The 17,754-nt window shown below is 48.6% G+C and overlaps 1 protein-coding gene across 1 annotated transcript in view; it reads right to left on the reverse strand.

Annotated features, from left to right (window-relative positions):
- The window catches only part of SLIT1 (slit guidance ligand 1), a 170,481-nt gene that overhangs the window by 13,997 nt on the left and 138,730 nt on the right, over window positions 1–17,754 (reverse strand). Inside the window, exons 22-27 of the mRNA XM_024734826.1 lie at window positions 16,372–16,440; window positions 13,295–13,366; window positions 11,258–11,329; window positions 10,375–10,446; window positions 1,575–1,738; window positions 518–582 (exon numbers count right to left, since the gene is read on the reverse strand). Coding sequence (XP_024590594.1) covers window positions 518–582; window positions 1,575–1,738; window positions 10,375–10,446; window positions 11,258–11,329; window positions 13,295–13,366; window positions 16,372–16,440 — 514 coding nt within the window. The remainder of the gene's footprint in view (window positions 1–517; window positions 583–1,574; window positions 1,739–10,374; window positions 10,447–11,257; window positions 11,330–13,294; window positions 13,367–16,371; window positions 16,441–17,754) is intronic.

Here is a 17,754-nt window from a genome sequence, read left to right on the forward strand (position 1 = left end):
AAACCCTCTTCCCAAGGAGATGTTTGCCCGCCCCCCCGGCCTGCCCCGCCGGTATTCCCTCTGGATCGCGCTCATCCCGCCTTTCACAGTACACCTCTCCAGCCTCTGGACCCTCCTCTGTGAAATGGAGCTAAAAACAGCCCCTGCCTCATGGGGCTGGAAGGACTAAATGAGATAATCCGAAAAAGGGGCTTCAGGGGAGCCCCCATGTGGCGGTCAGGGCAGGACCATCGGTGTGACAGCATCATGGTCACCATTACTGAAACTGGCTGATGTTTTCTCCATCCCCTCACACCCTTCTGAGGCAACCACCCCCAGCCCTGTCACCTGCTGGCCTGGACAGCAAGGGCGGCCACCCCAGCAGGGAGGAGACTTGGCTCTGAGAGGAGGCCACGCTTAGGAGAAAAAAGGCCGATGGCCTTGAACTTGTTTCTCTCCAAGGCTGAGCAGGGAAGGACCCTTTCCGGTCACCTCTCTGGCTACAGGCATGACCTTCTCCAGCCCCTTCAGGACTCACTGGTGGCCCTTCCTTGAACTTGGAGGTGGGGGACGAGCTGGCAGCCAGGCTGCCTGGGGTGCCACCTAGGAGGAGCATTAGGGCCTCACAGGAATAAAGAGTAACGCCAGCCAGTTCAATGTGTGAAAATTCAGCGAGCCATTCATTTACGATCTGTACTTTCCTGTTATGCATGTTATATTCCAATAAAAATTTTAAAAAACACACAGACAAAAACCTTTCACCAGTACCAATCCCACCCCAGTAAATAAACACTGAACAAACGTTTCAACCTACATTGGCCTGCTCCCAGCAGCCAGCAGCCAAGCCACAGATCGGGCCCCTCTGAAGGGTCACTCCTGTGACAGCATCCTGCACACAGGGCAGCCCGGGGCCGCCTCATTAACCCCTGGCTGTCAGCTTCATTTTCGCTGGTGGTCTGTGAGCTTGCAGAGGGCAGGAGTCGTGCCCCACGGCCTCCCGTGCCCTCCCACAGCTGCCCCCCTGCTGGGGGGGACACGAAGCTAGGCCTGGGCCCACCACTCAGCCACCACCTCCTGCTCAGCAGGGGTCCCAGGGCTTGGGCTGTCAGTCAGTCAGTCAATCCCTGAACGACTATTTACAGATGCCCAGGGTGAGGCCTCCAATCACACTCAGGCCTTGTATTTCCACAAATGTCAGGAGAGCGGCAGCTGGGTCCAATGGCTCAGGCGTTTAAGCTAATTGCTGAGCACAATTCCAACCAAAGTGAGGCCTGAGTGCTTGTACTGCTGAGAGGCTTGGAGCTTCCAGAAACACTGCTATTTTTATTTTCCTTACATAACCCCAGGGAGGGATTAGAGCCCTTATGGCCTGAGATTTTCCGCCTGGCTTTCTTTTGTTCGTTGTGTGGCAGGACAAGAGGGCGGCAATGCTAACAAGCAGCAGGGGCCTCATTCCTGCCACCTGTTCCCCACCCAGCCGGTCACCTCGGGGACACAGGAGTGTCTGGAAGGCTCTGCCAGGGTCGGAGGGGGAAGCAGGAGGTGGGGGGAAGCAACCCGGCACCCACCATGCCCTCTCGTGCTCCTGGGCTCACCTAGGCATTCAAACTTCTTGGCAGGCGTGGTGAGGAGCAGCTTGCCCTCCATATCCGGGGGCCCGGCACAGCGGGCAATGCCAGGTTCCTTGTAGCCTGTCTTCACCCAGCTAGACAACCAGCGCAGGTGGCAGTCACAGTACAGGGGGTTGGCACCAATGGCCCTGGGTCAGAGAGTGGAGAGAAGTAGGCATTATGGCTTCATGGGGTCCTTCGCCCACTGGGTACCTAGGGTGCCAGGCATTATGCCAGGAGTTGGCACAACCCTAGCAGCCCCCATTAATGAGCACTTACTGTGTAGGCAGTAGAGTCTTAAGCACTCCTCATCTGTTATCTTGATTGGTCCTCATCACACCCTACTATCCCCATTTTACATGTTGAAACTGACTCATAAAGGTGGAGACACTTGCCCCAAATGCACAGAGAAAGTGGGGAAGTACGATCTGAACTCGTGCTGTTGAGGCCAGAGCCTCTGACTGCACTGCCTCCAGAGTGCACTGGGGAGAAAGCAACCGAGATTTACTGCTGTGATGAACCAGCTGCTTCTCCCGTCAGTGCATCTAATCCTCTCATCAGTCCCACAGTGTAAGTTTTCTCTTCTCCATCTCAAAGACGTGGGAACTGAGCCTCATGTGGAATAAGTAATTTCCTGGGGTCACACAACCAGTGAAGGGAAGCCCCCAGATCCAGAACCCAGCGCTGTCTGACGCTGAAGCCTATACTCTTTAATTTTTCTTTTCATTTTCAGTTAAACAAGAGACACATGAATGCATTCTCACTGTAAACCATTTTCAGACCTGGCACACAATAGTCTCCACCTTACACAACACTGTACATGTACTCAATGCCACTGAAGTATACCCATTAAAACGGTTAAGTTTATATTCCGTGAATTTCACCTCAATTTTTTTTTAAAGGCACATTCCTATGTTACTGATGGGAATGCAAGATGGTATAACTCCTACAGAGGGGGATTTTATGATATCTATCTAAGCAATGCAGTTGCCTTCTGACTCAGCAATTCTGTTTCTGGGAGTTTATCTCACAGATGTGCCTGCACAAGTGTGTAAAGGCATCTGCGCAATGGTATTGATCGCAGCATTGTTTGTAACAGAAAGACTGGGAACCTTCCGTGTTCATCAGTGGGGGAGTGGTTAAGTAAACTACAGTACATCCACATGTCTACACCAGTGTCCCTGCGAACCACAGGACCCATGATCACACGGTCACCACACTCAGTGCGTAGCCTTCCAGTCCTCCCCCGTATTTACACATACAGTTCTTCGTGGGGAAGAGATTACATCCCTCCAGTACATCCACATTACATCCACATTACACCAGTGTCCCTGCGAACCACAGGACCCATGATCACACGGTCACCACACTCAGTGCGTAGCCTTCCAGTCCTCCCCCGTATTTACACATACAGTTCTTCGTGGGGAAGAGATTACATCCCTCCAGTACATCCACATTACATCCACATGTCTACACCAGTGTCCCTGCGAACCACAGGACCCATGATCACACGGTCACCACACTCAGTGCGTAGCCTTCCAATCCTTTCCCGTATTTACACATACAGTTCTTCGTGGGGAAGAGATTACATCCCTCCAGTACATCCACATTACATCCACATTACACCAGTGTCCCTGCGAACCACAGGACCCATGATCACACGGTCACCACACTCAGTGCGTAGCCTTCCAGTCCTCCCCCGTATTTACACAGTCCTTCCCCGTATTTACACATAGAGCTCTCCGTGGGGAAGAGATCACATCCCTCCAGTACACATCGTTTCTGGGCAGCCTGCTTCTTGTCACTAAACAGCATGTCTTGGAGACTTTTCCAGGTCAGCAATATGGATCCACCTCCTTTTATCAAACTGCTTCATAGCATCCCAAAGAATGGACACTTCATAGCTTTTGCTGCCAGACATTCTGGATGTTTCCAAGGTCAGTGAACACTCTGTTCATGCCTCTTTGTGAGGAGCGAGCATTTCTCTAGAACAGATGCCTAGAAGGAGGATTCGAGTCGCAGAGGAAGCGCATGTAAAATGTTAACAGCTGCCCTCCAAAAAAGGCTGTATGGACTTAACACTCGCCTGTGGTGTAAGGCTGCGCCTTCTCCCTCACATCCCCGCCCCACACTGACACTCTGCACCGCCAACCACTTAGGCTTTGACCAGTCCCGTGGGAAAGCTCATAATCTTCTCACTAAACCACAGTGAGAGATTCAGAGACGAACTAGGCATGGATTTGGGGGAACGAAGGGGCCAGCGGTCTCTGAGCCAGCAAATAGAAAAACCAGAGCCTCGTGCCTGAAGTTCACTTCTATCAACATTATGGTGAAAACATAAGGCTGTATATTGCTTGCGAGAAAGGGCACATTTATTAAGTACCAAATGGATGCGCTGCCATTTTCCACCTGTGTCTGGGCAATACAGAGGAAGTGGTTCCCCTGGAGATGTGTTGGGTCTGATGACAGCAGCAGCAACTCTGAGCAGGAATTCCCCCAGATAGCACAGCTGATGACGGCCAATCTTATAAAGCAGGCTCAACAATCTTGGACTCCGGCCCCCAGCGCAGCTGCTCACTGCCCGGGTGACCTTGAGCAGCTCACTTAACATCTCTGGGGCTCACTTTATGATTCGATAAAGAGCCTACAATCTGGAAGGGGAAGAAAGACAAGCACGTATAACCTGAAATGGGCGCCGAGGGAATAATGCAGCTTGGAAAAGAAAGCCGGTTCAATCTCCATGTGTATTTCATTTTTTCTGTCCTGATTTGCTCACAGCATCCATCCTGGTTAATGGGACAGGGAATACACCTTCCTCTTTTCCCTGAACATTACCAGGGCTTCTCAGAGGTAGAGGAAGCGCAGACGCTTTGATTTTTTGAAGCTTCGTTGTGTTAAAAAAAAAAAAACAAAGACTTTAAAAAAATAACAGGAATACAAAACAGTGGTATGTTTAAAATGTCTACATTCACCAGACTAATATTTTTAACATAAAAAGTATGAGGTAATGTAATTATTCAAAAGATAAATACAGAATTTATTTAAAAGAAGGTTTTTGTAGCACACTGCAGGAGTGTGCTCTAATGAGCCACAAGTTGAGAGTTTATTATGAAGGGTTTCTTCTCTCCATCTTGTAGCTCATTTAGAGAAAATGCCAAAAAGACTAAATCTGAAGCCACTATGAATGTGGAGGCCCTTGACCGTTTTAGGATGTCACAATTCCCAATTCCTGCATAAATTCCCCCCATAAATGGCAACAAAGTTGTACCTCAAATGTAAGTGTCCCTTTCTGACTCAATATAAAAAATAATAATAGAGAATAATAAAAACTACCAGTCACATACAAAGCTATTCAAAACTATGCCTTCTGGCTTGACCAACACACGCTTTACTGGTCGCTGTATAGAGCAGATGGCGAGCGACTCCTGAGTTCAACATTTCAAGCTTTAGTTTCTCCAAAGGCAGGGTTTCTGTGGCTACTTCATTAGTTCAAGTAGTTCACTTTCACCTGGAGTCCATTTTTCCCAACAAAAACTGCTGTGAACTCAGTGGGGAGTGGAGAGCCACAGGCTCTGCTGAGACCAGTGGTGAGGACAGCAGCCAGGCTGCTCATCAATCCAAAAGGACTGTGGACTCAGGTTCATCCCCCAGCAAAAGTATAAATAACCCTGTGTTGTTGCTCTTTGGTATAACTTGGAAATAGTTGAAACAGTAGCTATTCGGTCTGTTCTGCCAAGGACTGGCTGAGCTTCCTCTATTAACGTAACCAGGACAAAAATAGATCTCCTGCGGCTGTTTCAGAGGTGCCAACTAAACAGTTCAGCATACACTAAAACTTCAAAGTCTCTCCACCTGAGCTATCCCTCCTCTCCCATCCCCCTCCCAGGCAACTTATTTGTGTGCATCATTGTCTTCTACTGGAATGAAGCTTCTAGAGAGCAGGAATCATGAATCCCTCACTGTGCCTGACACCAGCAAGCGTCCTGTTTTCTGAATGAACGCCTGCCTAAAAGCACGAGAAATGCACAAATCTCAGTATGAAAGCAAAAGAACTTCACAAAGAAAAGAATCATCTATCATCCCATAAATGTAACTGATTTAATTTTCATTTATTCCCTTCTAGTTCTTGTGCTCATATATATACATCACTGAAATCAGAGTACACTGTCTTCTTTATTCTATGGTTTTTTTTTAAATTAATTAATTAATTTATTGGCTGCGTTGGGTCTTCGTTGCTGCACGCGGGCTTTTTCTAGTTGCGGCGAGCGGGGGCTACTCTTCATTGCAGTGCGCGGGCTTCTCCTTGCAGTGGCTTCTCTTGTTGCAAAGCATGGGCTCCAGGCACGTGGGCTTCAGTAGTTGTGGCTCGCGGGCTCTAGAGCACAGGGTCAGTAGTTGTGGCGCACGGACTTAGTTGCTCTGCGGGATGTGGGATCTTCCCGGACCAGGGCTTGAACTCGTGTCCCCTGCATTGGCAGGCGGATTCTTAACCACTGCACCACCAGGGAAGTCCCTATTCCACGTTTTCATCAAATAATAAAGTACAGTGGCATAACTATTATAATTAACTACTTGCTATTCTGTCATATGGGCATACCATGATTTACCTAATCATTCCATATTACTTTTCACACCGAATTCTTAATGAATTCAGAAATCTAGTTTTCCAACATGCAGCAGATTAGGGGCAACAAGATGTCAGATTATAGACATGAAGAATGATACTGGGGAGCCTTGGCACAGGACCTGGCACATAGTAAATATTTGCTGATGGATGGATGAATAGACAAATGGACGGAAGATGAGCTAACTGTAAAAGTAAATATTAAAGTAAACAGCAGGAGAGATGTGCAGGGTATTGAAGCCCTAGGCAGTGACAAGTGCTCACAATCATTATGGCATGTTAGAACTACAGCAGACCTTAGAAATAACCTGTGTACAGGTGAGGAAAGAACCTAAAGAGATGAATGAATTGTCTGAGATCCCACTGCAAGTTGGTGGCAGGACAAAGACTTAACGCCACATGTCCTGATTCCTAGTCTAAAGTTCAAGGGGTTTAAATACGGTGGATCTCACCCCCTCAGCACGCATGCTTGGCCCACCCCGCCCCCCCATCCTGTGTACTGCCGGTGAAGAGGAGAGGCCCAGGTCAGAGTCACAGTAGGAAGAGAGGACACCTCTGGGAGCCAGGAACACTGGATGCTAAGTCTTGGGCAAACCCTGACTTGTTATACAGCCATGGGTGCCTACTTCCCTTCAGACTGCACGTGGCCTTTGTGAAGCCCAGAGTGAATGTGGTGAGTCTATGCTATCCTTGTCCCATTCCTTGACTCCTTGTAAGTGCTCACGGAATCCTTATGGAATAATTGCCGCTCTTCATGCAGAGGAAATAATGGCTACACGCACACATATGCCATCAGTATTACATGTGCACGCACCTAAATACAAGCACAGGTACATTTCCCAGGCTGCTGCCTGGTTCCACTCGAAACCCTGGCTATAAAGGAAAGAACGTATCCACGAGGTTGCTTCGTAATAATGGAAGATTTCTTCTACATAGATGCTATTTTATAGGGAAATAAGTCTTAGATGCAATTAACAAACACCTCTCATCAGTAATGCTGATGCTCTGTTTTGCACTTACCACTTAACTGATCTCTACTTATTGTTTTTTTCTTTTTTCTGACAAGTTGGATCTGGCTTCTGGCCTGATGTTACTGTTCTCCTAAAGAAAGTCTGAATTTATAGACAGACATGGGCTCAAAATCTGGTTTTGCAGCTTCAGGTTTTTGTTGACACAAAACATATGCTCACTTCCCATTTGAAAAGCAAAGCCTCTAGATGTTGAGCTAGAGACAAGATCAGAATGTCCTTGAGTCTTATTCAGTTTTCACAGGGAAGGAGAAAAGGTAAAGCCCAATGATAAGAGCTACAACACACCAAGGGGGGCCCCAAAGGAGGGAAAGGTGGACCAGATGCTTGAAAAGGCCTTTCCTGGCAGTGGGGGAGCTGGAGCTGACACTTGGCACAGCCCAGGGGTAAGCAAAGGAGCCGAGAACAGTGTGGGCCCAGAGCAACAGCAGACCCTGGCCCAGCAAAGACACGCACAAAACTCTCTGGAGAGAATTATCTCCAACACAGGTCCTCAGAATTCCTAGCATCAGCAAAAAATGAGCTCACAACCGAAAATGACTAAACACAGATAGAAACAAGCCCCTGTGAATGGGAGTCATTGGAACAATGAACAATACCATCCTTGTCTGGCCTTTGTCCAGAGCCGCAGTCTCCAGCCAGGCTCCCTCCTGCCTCATCCTATCCCATCCATCCAGCCTCCACAGGTCACCACGGCTTTCCAGGAGTTTTCACAATTTAATTCTTCCATGATTCCCTTCTATCTACAGAACAAAGCCCAATCTCCATAGCATGGCACAAAGGCCCTTCACAATGGAATTCCAATGTCCCTTTCCAGATTCCTCTCTTCCCACCCCACACTCCTCACCTAACCAAACCCCCTATATCCTATGCTGGACAACACAGCATCCCTGAATACGTCATTCACTTTCTTGCCTCCATGCCTTTGCACATGCTATTCCCTCTTCCTGGAACGTCCAAATGGCAAATTCCTAGTGCCTTTTCAATGGCAGCAAAGAGGCACCTCCTCTCTGAAGGTCGTCAGACTTCCCCAGAGTTAGTCACTGCTGCCTTTGAGCTTGTTTTATAATATCCCAGATGGTCACAGAAGGCAGAAACCTTGTGTTAGTAAATTCTTCAGCATTTAACTCACTGTGGTTACTCAGGACATATTTATTGAGGCAATAAAGAATAAATAAAGAGCTTTGGAATCAGACACACCTAAGTTCAAATCCTGTTTCTGTCATTTCCCAGCTTTATGACCTGGGGAATCTGCTTAACTGAACCTGGGACTGTAAAATGGATATAATAAATCCTGCCGCCTAGGACAGAGCCCTCTTACCCATTCCACTCCCAAGCAGACATGACTGATCAATCACTGCACTCTGCCCGCTGAGTCCTGGAATCTTCAGTGTGGGCTCAAGACAGTCCCTGTCTTATTTGTGAAGCTGGCTCACAGCACAATAGCTACTTCCCATTTTGGTTATGGAGTAAACAAGACATCACAGATAGTAAAGTACTTGTCCCAGGCAAACTCTCAATGAGTGGCACTTACGACTATTTTAATTCCTCAAGTCTAAGATTGTTAGATGCCCACTAATTTCACGTGTTCTGGGAGGGGTGGAGAAATGTTACCTTATTAAGTACCGACAGATCATTTGTAAGATATCCTCTGATCTCAGAGATTAAAATGTGTTAAAGATGAGCCTTAGAGCTAAGAAAATCCAGTGAGATTGTTGAGTGAATGAACTTCAGGTAGAGATGCTGGCGACCCCAAAAGACTCCCTGATCTGGGTTTGCCTGTCCACTCGGGCCCTGGGCACTTGGCTGTGAGGCAGAGAGCAGGAGGACACGGTAACACCCCGGGTCCCGGCTGCAGTCCCTCCGGCCTGAACATGACCTGGACCTACAGCCGAGATGCTAGGAGAGGTCGTGTTCACTCTGTGCCTGGCCCCACCTCCAGAATTAGGATGACCCGGCCATGGCCCACTGCTTTTATATTCCTTCATTTTTTAAACTGTGATAAAAAATACATATAATTTGCCATTTTGACCATTTTAAGTGCACAACTCAGTGGCATCGATTACACTCACAACGTTGTGCAACCATCACCACCACTGTCTGGTTCCAAAACTCTTTTTATCACTTAAACAGAAACGCTGTACCCATTAAACAAACGTTCCCCTTTCCTCCTCCTCCCAGCACCTGGCAACCACCATTCTCCTTTCTGTAGGTGTGAATCTGACTGTCCTGGGTACCTCATTTCAGTGGAATCGTACAATATTGTCCTTTTATGTCTGGGTTAGTCCACTTAGCATGCTTTAAAGATTCGTTCATGTGGTAGCACGTGTCAGAACTTCCTTCCTTTTTATGGCTGAACGATATCCCACTGTACCATATTTTGTTTATCCATTCATCTGTCAATGGACACTTGGGTTGTTTCTGCTGTATAGCTATTGTGTGAACCATGCTGCTATGAACATGGGTGTACAAGTATCTGTTTGAGTCCCTGCTTTCAGTTCTTTGGGGTATATACTTAGGAGTGGAATTGCTGGGTCATATGGTAATTCTACATTCAGCCTTTTGAGGAATCGAGCATACTGCTTTTTAAGAATCCTCTTGGCGCTGCCAGGTAAACAGTTTTGGAAACAAGTCTACATCCAATTATGCCAATTATACTTCTTTTGGGTAGTAAATTTCCGGAGCTTATCCCCCACCATATGAAGTCAGAGGCACAGTCCTGGCATCGTGCTTCAGAGCATGGGCTTTTGAGATGGAAGACTCTAGCCTCTACCGGCTACACAACTTTGGGTGAGCTTGTCACATTTTCTGGACCTGTTTCCTCATGTGGAAAATGGGAATAACAGTACCTATGTTGCAGGAGAGCTGTGAGGATTGAATTAGCCGATGCACGTGCAGTGCCTGGCAATCAATATACGGTCATTACTACTTTTATTACTGCTTGAGAAGAACTGTTCTCGAAGTCCACTGCTGGGACTGATGGTGCACTGAACGTGTAAGAGTCTGAAACGCGGAGCATTTGAAGTTCACAAGCTAAATTAAAAGTAATACTCTCAGGAGGAGGGGTCTTCCTTGGAATTCAAGTTCCATTTAAATCCAAAGAGGTGCCGAGAATTGGGCCAGAGTTACTTACAGGTGAGAGAGGGAGGTCACATCTGTGAAGATGCCCTCTTGGAGGGTGGAGACATCATTACCATGCAGGGACCTGAAGAGAGAAGAGGCTGTCAGGACTCATCCCAAGACAGAAAACTCAGGAACTGATGGAGGGACGCCCTCTGCTGAGAGGGGTGTGTCATGAGGGAGAGGGTCCCTGCATCAGAGACCCTGCGCTGCTGGCCACAGGCAAGGAGAGGGAGCCCCTAATTATCACAGACCACGCTGCCCCTCAGCCCTTCCAGAAGACCCTGCTCGGGCCATCACAACTAACTCAACATACCATGTCTGCTCACAGGACAAATGGACGTGTGCAGGTATGCAGCGTGTGCCCTCCCTAGCTTGGCTAGGGAGCCTGAGGGGGCAGGCTTCTTCCTGGTAAGGAAGCTACTGGGTGAGCCCTAGGTTGGGGGTGAAGAATGTCTCCCTGCCCCAGGCGGGCTGCCAGAGGACTCAGTGCAAGGATATTCCAGAGGCCGTCATAACAGGCATGGCAGAGGGCTGTGAGCACAGCGCAAACCTCACAGTGGGAATTCTTAGAGAAGGTTCTACATTCACCATTTGACAGGAGACTCACATGCAAACAAGGGGCTACCTTATCTTGGATGCCCCCGGACCCTGCCTCAGCACACACATCGCAAACACAACTTGGGGCAGACAGCAACCCCCTTTTCTCGCATGGTTTCCCATTCATTCCTTGGCCTCCGTTAGGAGCTCCAATGAGAGTGGACTGGCCTCGCACTTCGGACACAGTTGGCCCTGCTGGGGCCCTGGACCTGGGGACATTCCTGCCCGCCAGGTGGGTGAGAAGGGCCCTCGGTGGGGCAGATTTGCCTGGAGGAATGAAGAGCAGGAAGACTCACAGCAGGCGCAGGGAGCGGAGCCCCTGGAAGGCCAAAGGAGGGATGCACTGCAGGGCATTGTAGCTGAGGATCCTGCAGGAAGAAGAGGGAGGGTCGGAGGAAATGCGGGAGGGATTATTAAGGGGTACCACTTCCAGTGGTAATGCAGGTGGCCACCACCTTGATTGTGGTGGTGGTTTCATGGGCGTGAACATATATCAAAATGTATCAATTTTACACATTAAGGATGTGCAGTTTATTATATATTAATGATACCTCACTAAAGCTATTTTTTAAATAATAACAAGAGAAATGAGACATTTTTTATCACAGGAAAAGGCTGTTTCCCCTTACAGCTTCCAGGATCACGTAGCCCAGGATTTCTCAGCCCCAGCACTATTGACAGTTCCTTGCTGGGGGGCTGTCCTGTCCCTTGTAGGATTCTGAGCAGCATCCCTGGCCTCTGCCCACAGAGATGCAGTAGCTCCCCCTGCCCTCCTCCAGCTGCGACAACCAAAAATGTTTCAAACATTGCCAAATGTTTCCTGGAGAGCAGAATTGCCCCTGGTTGAGAACCACTGCCCTAGACCATGGCAGCTTCACACACACGCTTGTAAAGAAAAAAATGTTGCCTGCCATTCCAGTTCTACAAGGATCAAGCCATTAGCCATTTCAGTTGCCCACAGTGTGCCCTGAGGGGAATCCAGGATGGAGAAAGACAGGGTGCATTCTGTGCTTTGAATATACTAGCCTGTAGATAGCTTAGATGCATATCTAAGGAAAAATTTCAAATGACCCCAGACTCTTACATCTTCCCATACGTAGAAAAGCACTAAAATCATTAACTTGAGATATCTGTTCTTTGTGATTAACAGTAACCTTTTGATGCTTGACCACATGTTTTTCTCAGAAAAAAAAGTTCGTATGTATCCTGGCTCGTCCCTTCCCTCTTCAGAGCAGTTCCTCAGAGATATCTGAGAGACTGTCTCCGGGCTATAGTCCTCTGGAAGGTCCCCGAATAAAACTTAACTCACAACTTGTGCATTTTTCTTTCAGTCAACAGGCTCATGAAAACTTTGAAATGGAAACCAGTTGACTAATGCACCTGGGGCAGGTAAGTGCAGCACTTCGGGGCCTTGGATCACATTCTGCTCCTGGGGGCCTGACTGAGTCAGGACCCTGTCTTTTAGGGTACTGGCTCTATTATTTGACCACAGTAGAACCAAAGGGAAAGTTCTTGAGTCCTGGGCACATCACCTGTAAAGTGAGGTATTGGGAAGGTGAACGAAATACATTCTTAAGCTCCAGGCAAATATCAATGATGCTTGTGAATACTTTCCAATCAATTGCTGGGAATATAATTAAAGCAATCATTAAAATATCTTAGAATATGGGCACCAAAATGTTCAGAGGGTAACCATTCACAATAGTCCAAACTAGAAACAGTGCAAATATCCATCAGTGGTAGAATGGATAAGGAGAGTATGGTATATTCCTACAAAGGAATACTATACAGCAGTGAAAATGAAGAGACCACAGCTTCACACAAACATAATGGTAAATAAAAGAAGCCAGACATAAAAGACTACATCCTGTATGATTCAATTTATATAAGATTCAAAAGTGGGCAACATTAAACTTCATTGTGTAGAAATGCATATGTAGATGGTACTATAAAGACCAAAGAGGTGATCATTATAAAACTCCAGGTAGGGACTGCCTCGGGTGTGGGGGGAGAGAGGAAGAATGATCAGGAAGAGATGAGGGGACTTTTGGGGTGCCAGCTGTGTTCTATTTTTTGCCTTAGGCATTTACACATGTTCTAGCTTTATGATTATTTGTTAAATTGTACATTTATGTTTTTTGCACTTTTCCATATACACGCTGTGTTTCATAATAAAAAAAAAAAAGTTTTTTAAAAGTCTTTTCAGAGGGCAGGCCCCGTCACCCTCCCTGGAGGGCAAGGGAGGCTACGTGGGGATACCTGCCAGTGACCGAGGCCTGGGGAGAGTCTCAGTAGCCACAAGCCCTCCCTCCGCCTCCCGCCACGGGACTCACAGAGTGGTCAGCTGGCTCATGTTGGTGAAGGAGGAGTTGCTTAAGGAACTGATCTTGTTGTTACTCAGATCCCTGGAAAAGACAAAAGAATCATCATTTAGAAAGAAAGAACTCCTCCCCTCTCCCACTCTGGCCATGGCCATCCCTCAGCCAAGTTGTTCTGACCAGCACTCTGCGGGGTGGGAGGTGGTGGAGGGGCGCTTGGTTCACAATTATTTACAGCCCTCCGTTCTGCTCCCTGAACTCGCTCTGTGTCTCCAGGGTTTCGGGTCTCCATTTCCTCATCCCCCACCCCATGCAAGTATAGCCTGGCTCCCACCCTCCACCCACCATGGACATGCTCCCACCAAGGGCATTAGCTGCCTCCCAACTGCCAGGTCTAGGGGGCTCTCTATCCTTTCTCTCTCGCTAGTACTTTACGTGGGTTTGTTCACTCACCCTCCCTGTAATCCTATGAGGGAGATAGTAAACCCATTTTATAAAAGAAGGTGCAGGGTCTCAGAGTGATGAAGTGACCCGCCCAGGGTCACACAGCTGGGAGGAAGTACAGATAGAGTCAAACCCCAGTCTGTTGGCCCCCAAGCCCCAGGTCACGGCAATGTGCTGTCCAAGTGACCCTGTGGCACTGGCCCAACTGACCACCCTCTTCTCAAATCTCCTCAGACCACTGTCTTCCCACGTTCCCCCTACCTCTCTGGTGAATGCTTCTTTCTCACCCACCCCTTAGGAACGGGGATCACTAAGCCCTGTCCTCGCTCTTCCTCTTCCTTTAGTCCCTCAGTCCTCGGGGACGCTCCTGACTCCCGCACCATCTTGCACAAATGGTGCTCTCCTCTGTGGCCCCAGCCAGACCTCTCTCACGAAGTCCCCTGCAGAGACCTGATGTCCCACAGACACTCCAATTCTTGTGCTTCCTCCCACCCGCGTGCCCCGTGCTGTGCTCTCCATCCCAGTCAGCAGCTCCAACCACCCAGAAACACTGCCCTACCCCCACGTCCTCCCTCCCAGACCCTCACCTAACTGGCTTGTGCCTCTCTTCATCTGTTCCATCTGCCTCCTCCTCCCAAGTTTCTGCTACATCAAGACACCGTCATCTCTCTCCTGGTTTCTGCCTCATCTCTTACCCACAGCTTTGCCCCCTTTCGATACATCTTCCACATGGTGGGCACCACACAATCTTTCTAAGACATAAATCTGATGAGGTCACTTCTCTACCAACAAACCCACAGTGGCTCCCATTTACTTAAAGTGCAACCTCCAGACCCTTTAGCTTCACCACCTGCCAGGTACTCCAGGGCATGGCCCCCCTCCCTCACGGGTCCCCACATGCCTTGCATGAATTTGTTACCCTTCTTGAAATTCTCTTGCCCCTGGATATCCTGTTCCCTCTGCACCTGGTGAACTCTGACCTCTCCCAGCCCTTACCCGGAGCCCACCACTCCTTCTTTTGAGCCACAGCCCTAACATGTGCATTTACCTCTGTTGGAACACTCATCACTCCACACGACGTATGTGCTCCTATTTCTCACCCTTGCATGCCCCCAGACCATGACATTTAGGGGGAGGGCCCATGACTTAGATGGCTTCATATCTGCTCACTTCATGCAGTTCTTGACTCAGCAAATAAAACCATGTGCCCTGCCTTCATTTTCTTTTAGTAAATGTTCCTCTAATTAATCTCATTCAAAACCACTCCATTGTTCCTAGAGACACATTTAAATACATCACCAAACTTCAAGTACACTTTGTGGTGGTCCTTCCCCATGATAAGGAGGTGCTGGTATTTCAGCCCCCAACAGGCAGCTTCATAGTAAGAACTGCCTTCACATTAGTCCCCTCTCCCTCCCCTTCTCCTCAAGCATATCCGCACCACTAGTGGGGCTGCCTCAAATTAGACCAAAGAAAGGCTGTCTCTCTCTTTGTCACTCTATCACCAGCCACAAATCACTCTAACTACCACCCCTCACCTCCACCGTTGGAACAGTCAGTCAAAACACCATGGCTAGGTCATTAGCAAAGACAGATAAACTGGAGTTTCGAAATTCTGTAAGCCAGTGCTACTCAAAGTAGCTAGTCCTCAAACTGAATGTCCCCAAACAAGGGACTTGTGCCAAAATGCAATCACCTATGACACTAAACACACAACTTAGTTTAGCTAACATTTTTCCATAGCAATACTTTCCCAATGAAGGAAGAAGCAATGTGTTGGTTAAAATTCTGGTGCGAGTTCCTTATCTAGTTTCAGGAACATTACAAAGAGTTCTCAGGCTGCCATTGCCCCATAGACCACACTTTGGGCGGCACTGCTCCAAGGCACTTCAGATGAAATGTTCTCTGGACTTCTTTTTGGTGGGATCTGGCCAATAGGCAGATAAAGACAATTGAAGTGAGGTGTTAATTAAGCTGGAAGGCTAAGAGGAGCTGAACTTATTCTGAGGCTTACTTTGTATGTTTTCATGAAGCAGAAAGGTCAAAAGTGGAAACAACAGAAAAGTAGATGTTAGCCTAAAGAAAGAGTTAGTTACAGATGTGTATTTGAGGCTGCCATATTTCATATTTGGTTTAGGAGCCAAGGTTGGATCAAGAAGTTTTCCATAACACTCTTCTTCTGCTCTGGCTCCTACCTTTGCAAGGATAACCCTCTTTAATAATAATTACCAGCCTAGAGGCTTGGGGAGATGGTGTGGGCAAAAGCACACAGGTTCCAACCCGAGAGAGCCTGGAACAATGCAATTCCCCAAAATGGCCACTAGATGGCAAAACAGTTCTGTGCACAGATGTTCTCAAAGGGATGGGGTGAAATTAAAAAACGGATCAGTACCATACAGGGAATATAGCCAATATTGTATAATAACTATAAATGGAGTATAACCTTTAAAAGTTGTGAATCACTATATTGTACACTTGTAACTTATATAATATTGTACATCAATTATACTGCAATTAAAAAAACAAAACAAAACAAAACAAAATGGATCGGCCAGAGTGGCATCTGTAGGGAATTCCAGGAAAGCTGGAGCCACAATGGCTAGATTCCAATGGCCCTCCTGCCCTCTGAGACAGGCCTGGATACTCACACGAGCTGCAGGTACTTGAAGGTGGACAGCTGTCTCGGAACCAGCGTGAACTGATTCCCATCCAGGTAGCTACGGGAGAGAACACGGCAGTTAGTGCAGCCATCTCGGCCTTGGGCAGAGCCCGGTGCAGGGAGAACCTTCCCCTGCAGCCAGGGCCTTCTCACTCATTTCCTCTCCTACATGTACACTACACAGTTGGTCCTGAATCGCTAATCGGAGGAGAAAACACGGACATTTCTTAGGCCATTTGGGAAGATGCCACTGAAACACTTGGTAAAAGCCACTGAGACATGAAGCCTCCTGTGGCTTCCTTCCCGAGCCCCTGCCTGGCCCTCTCAGCACCCTCCCTGTCGGTGGGCACCACAGGCTCAATCCTGGGCCCCCTGGTCTTCCCTCTCTTCTCTCCAGCCTTCTTGGCCAAACAGGTAATTTGTAATAGGCTAATACCCACCTGCCAGACCCTCAGCAGCACCCAGGGCCCCCCTGTACCTGCTGGCAAGGTGCCTGAGGCTGGCCCCAGACCCAAACATGCCCAAACCTAAGCTCTGTGTTTTCACACCCACACAGGCTTCCCCTGACTGCATCAGCACTACAGTCCATGCTCCCAGCCATCCGGGCTCAGGACCCCGAAGGTGACTCTCCAACTCTCTCTGCAGTCCGTTCTGTGACCGACCCGGCTTCTCCCACCCACTGGTCTCTCATCATTCGCAGAGCTTGGGATTCGAAATGCTGTGACCTGCCCTCCCTCCCCCATGGCCACCAGCCATCCTTCCTAAGCTGACGGGAGCACCGGGAGCTGCAGCCCCACCGAAGGCAGCCTTCAGGATGCCTTGTCCACCCCCCAGAGGTCCACAGAGCACAAATCAGGGCTTTACTCCCCCGACCCATCACCCTGCATCCTACAGAATGACTCCCGGCCCATCTCCTTCGATCCTCTCAGCCTCCCTTGTCAACAAACCCAGCAGCCCCATTTTACAGCTGAGGAAACTGAGGCTTAAAGTCTCTGAACTTCAGCATCCTCAGTCAAGGGAGCCAGGCTGTCCTGCCTGTCCCATTACTCCCGGGTTGCGAGGAGGCACCAAGAAGAGGACGGGACATAAGACGTTTACATTAAACTGGGTGGGGGATGCAGCAGGAGAGTCACAGGACAAAGACTGCAGTGATTGGTGAAGAAATACCAGCCTTGCAGGTAATGAAAGAAATACAAATGAAAACCTCACGTGCTCCGCTCAGGGAAAAGAAAAGCTCGGGGCTTCCCTGGTGGCCCAGTGGTTGAGAGTCCGCCTGCCGATGCAGGGGGCGTGGGTTCGTGCCCCGGTCCAGGAGGATCCCACATGCCGCGGAGCAGCTGGGCCCGTGAGCCATGGCCGCTGAGCCTGCGCG

The sequence above is a fragment of the Neophocaena asiaeorientalis genome, unplaced genomic scaffold, assembly GCF_003031525.2.
Source record: "Neophocaena asiaeorientalis asiaeorientalis breed wild unplaced genomic scaffold, Neophocaena_asiaeorientalis_V1.1 scaffold240, whole genome shotgun sequence".
NCBI lineage: Eukaryota > Metazoa > Chordata > Mammalia > Artiodactyla > Phocoenidae > Neophocaena > Neophocaena asiaeorientalis.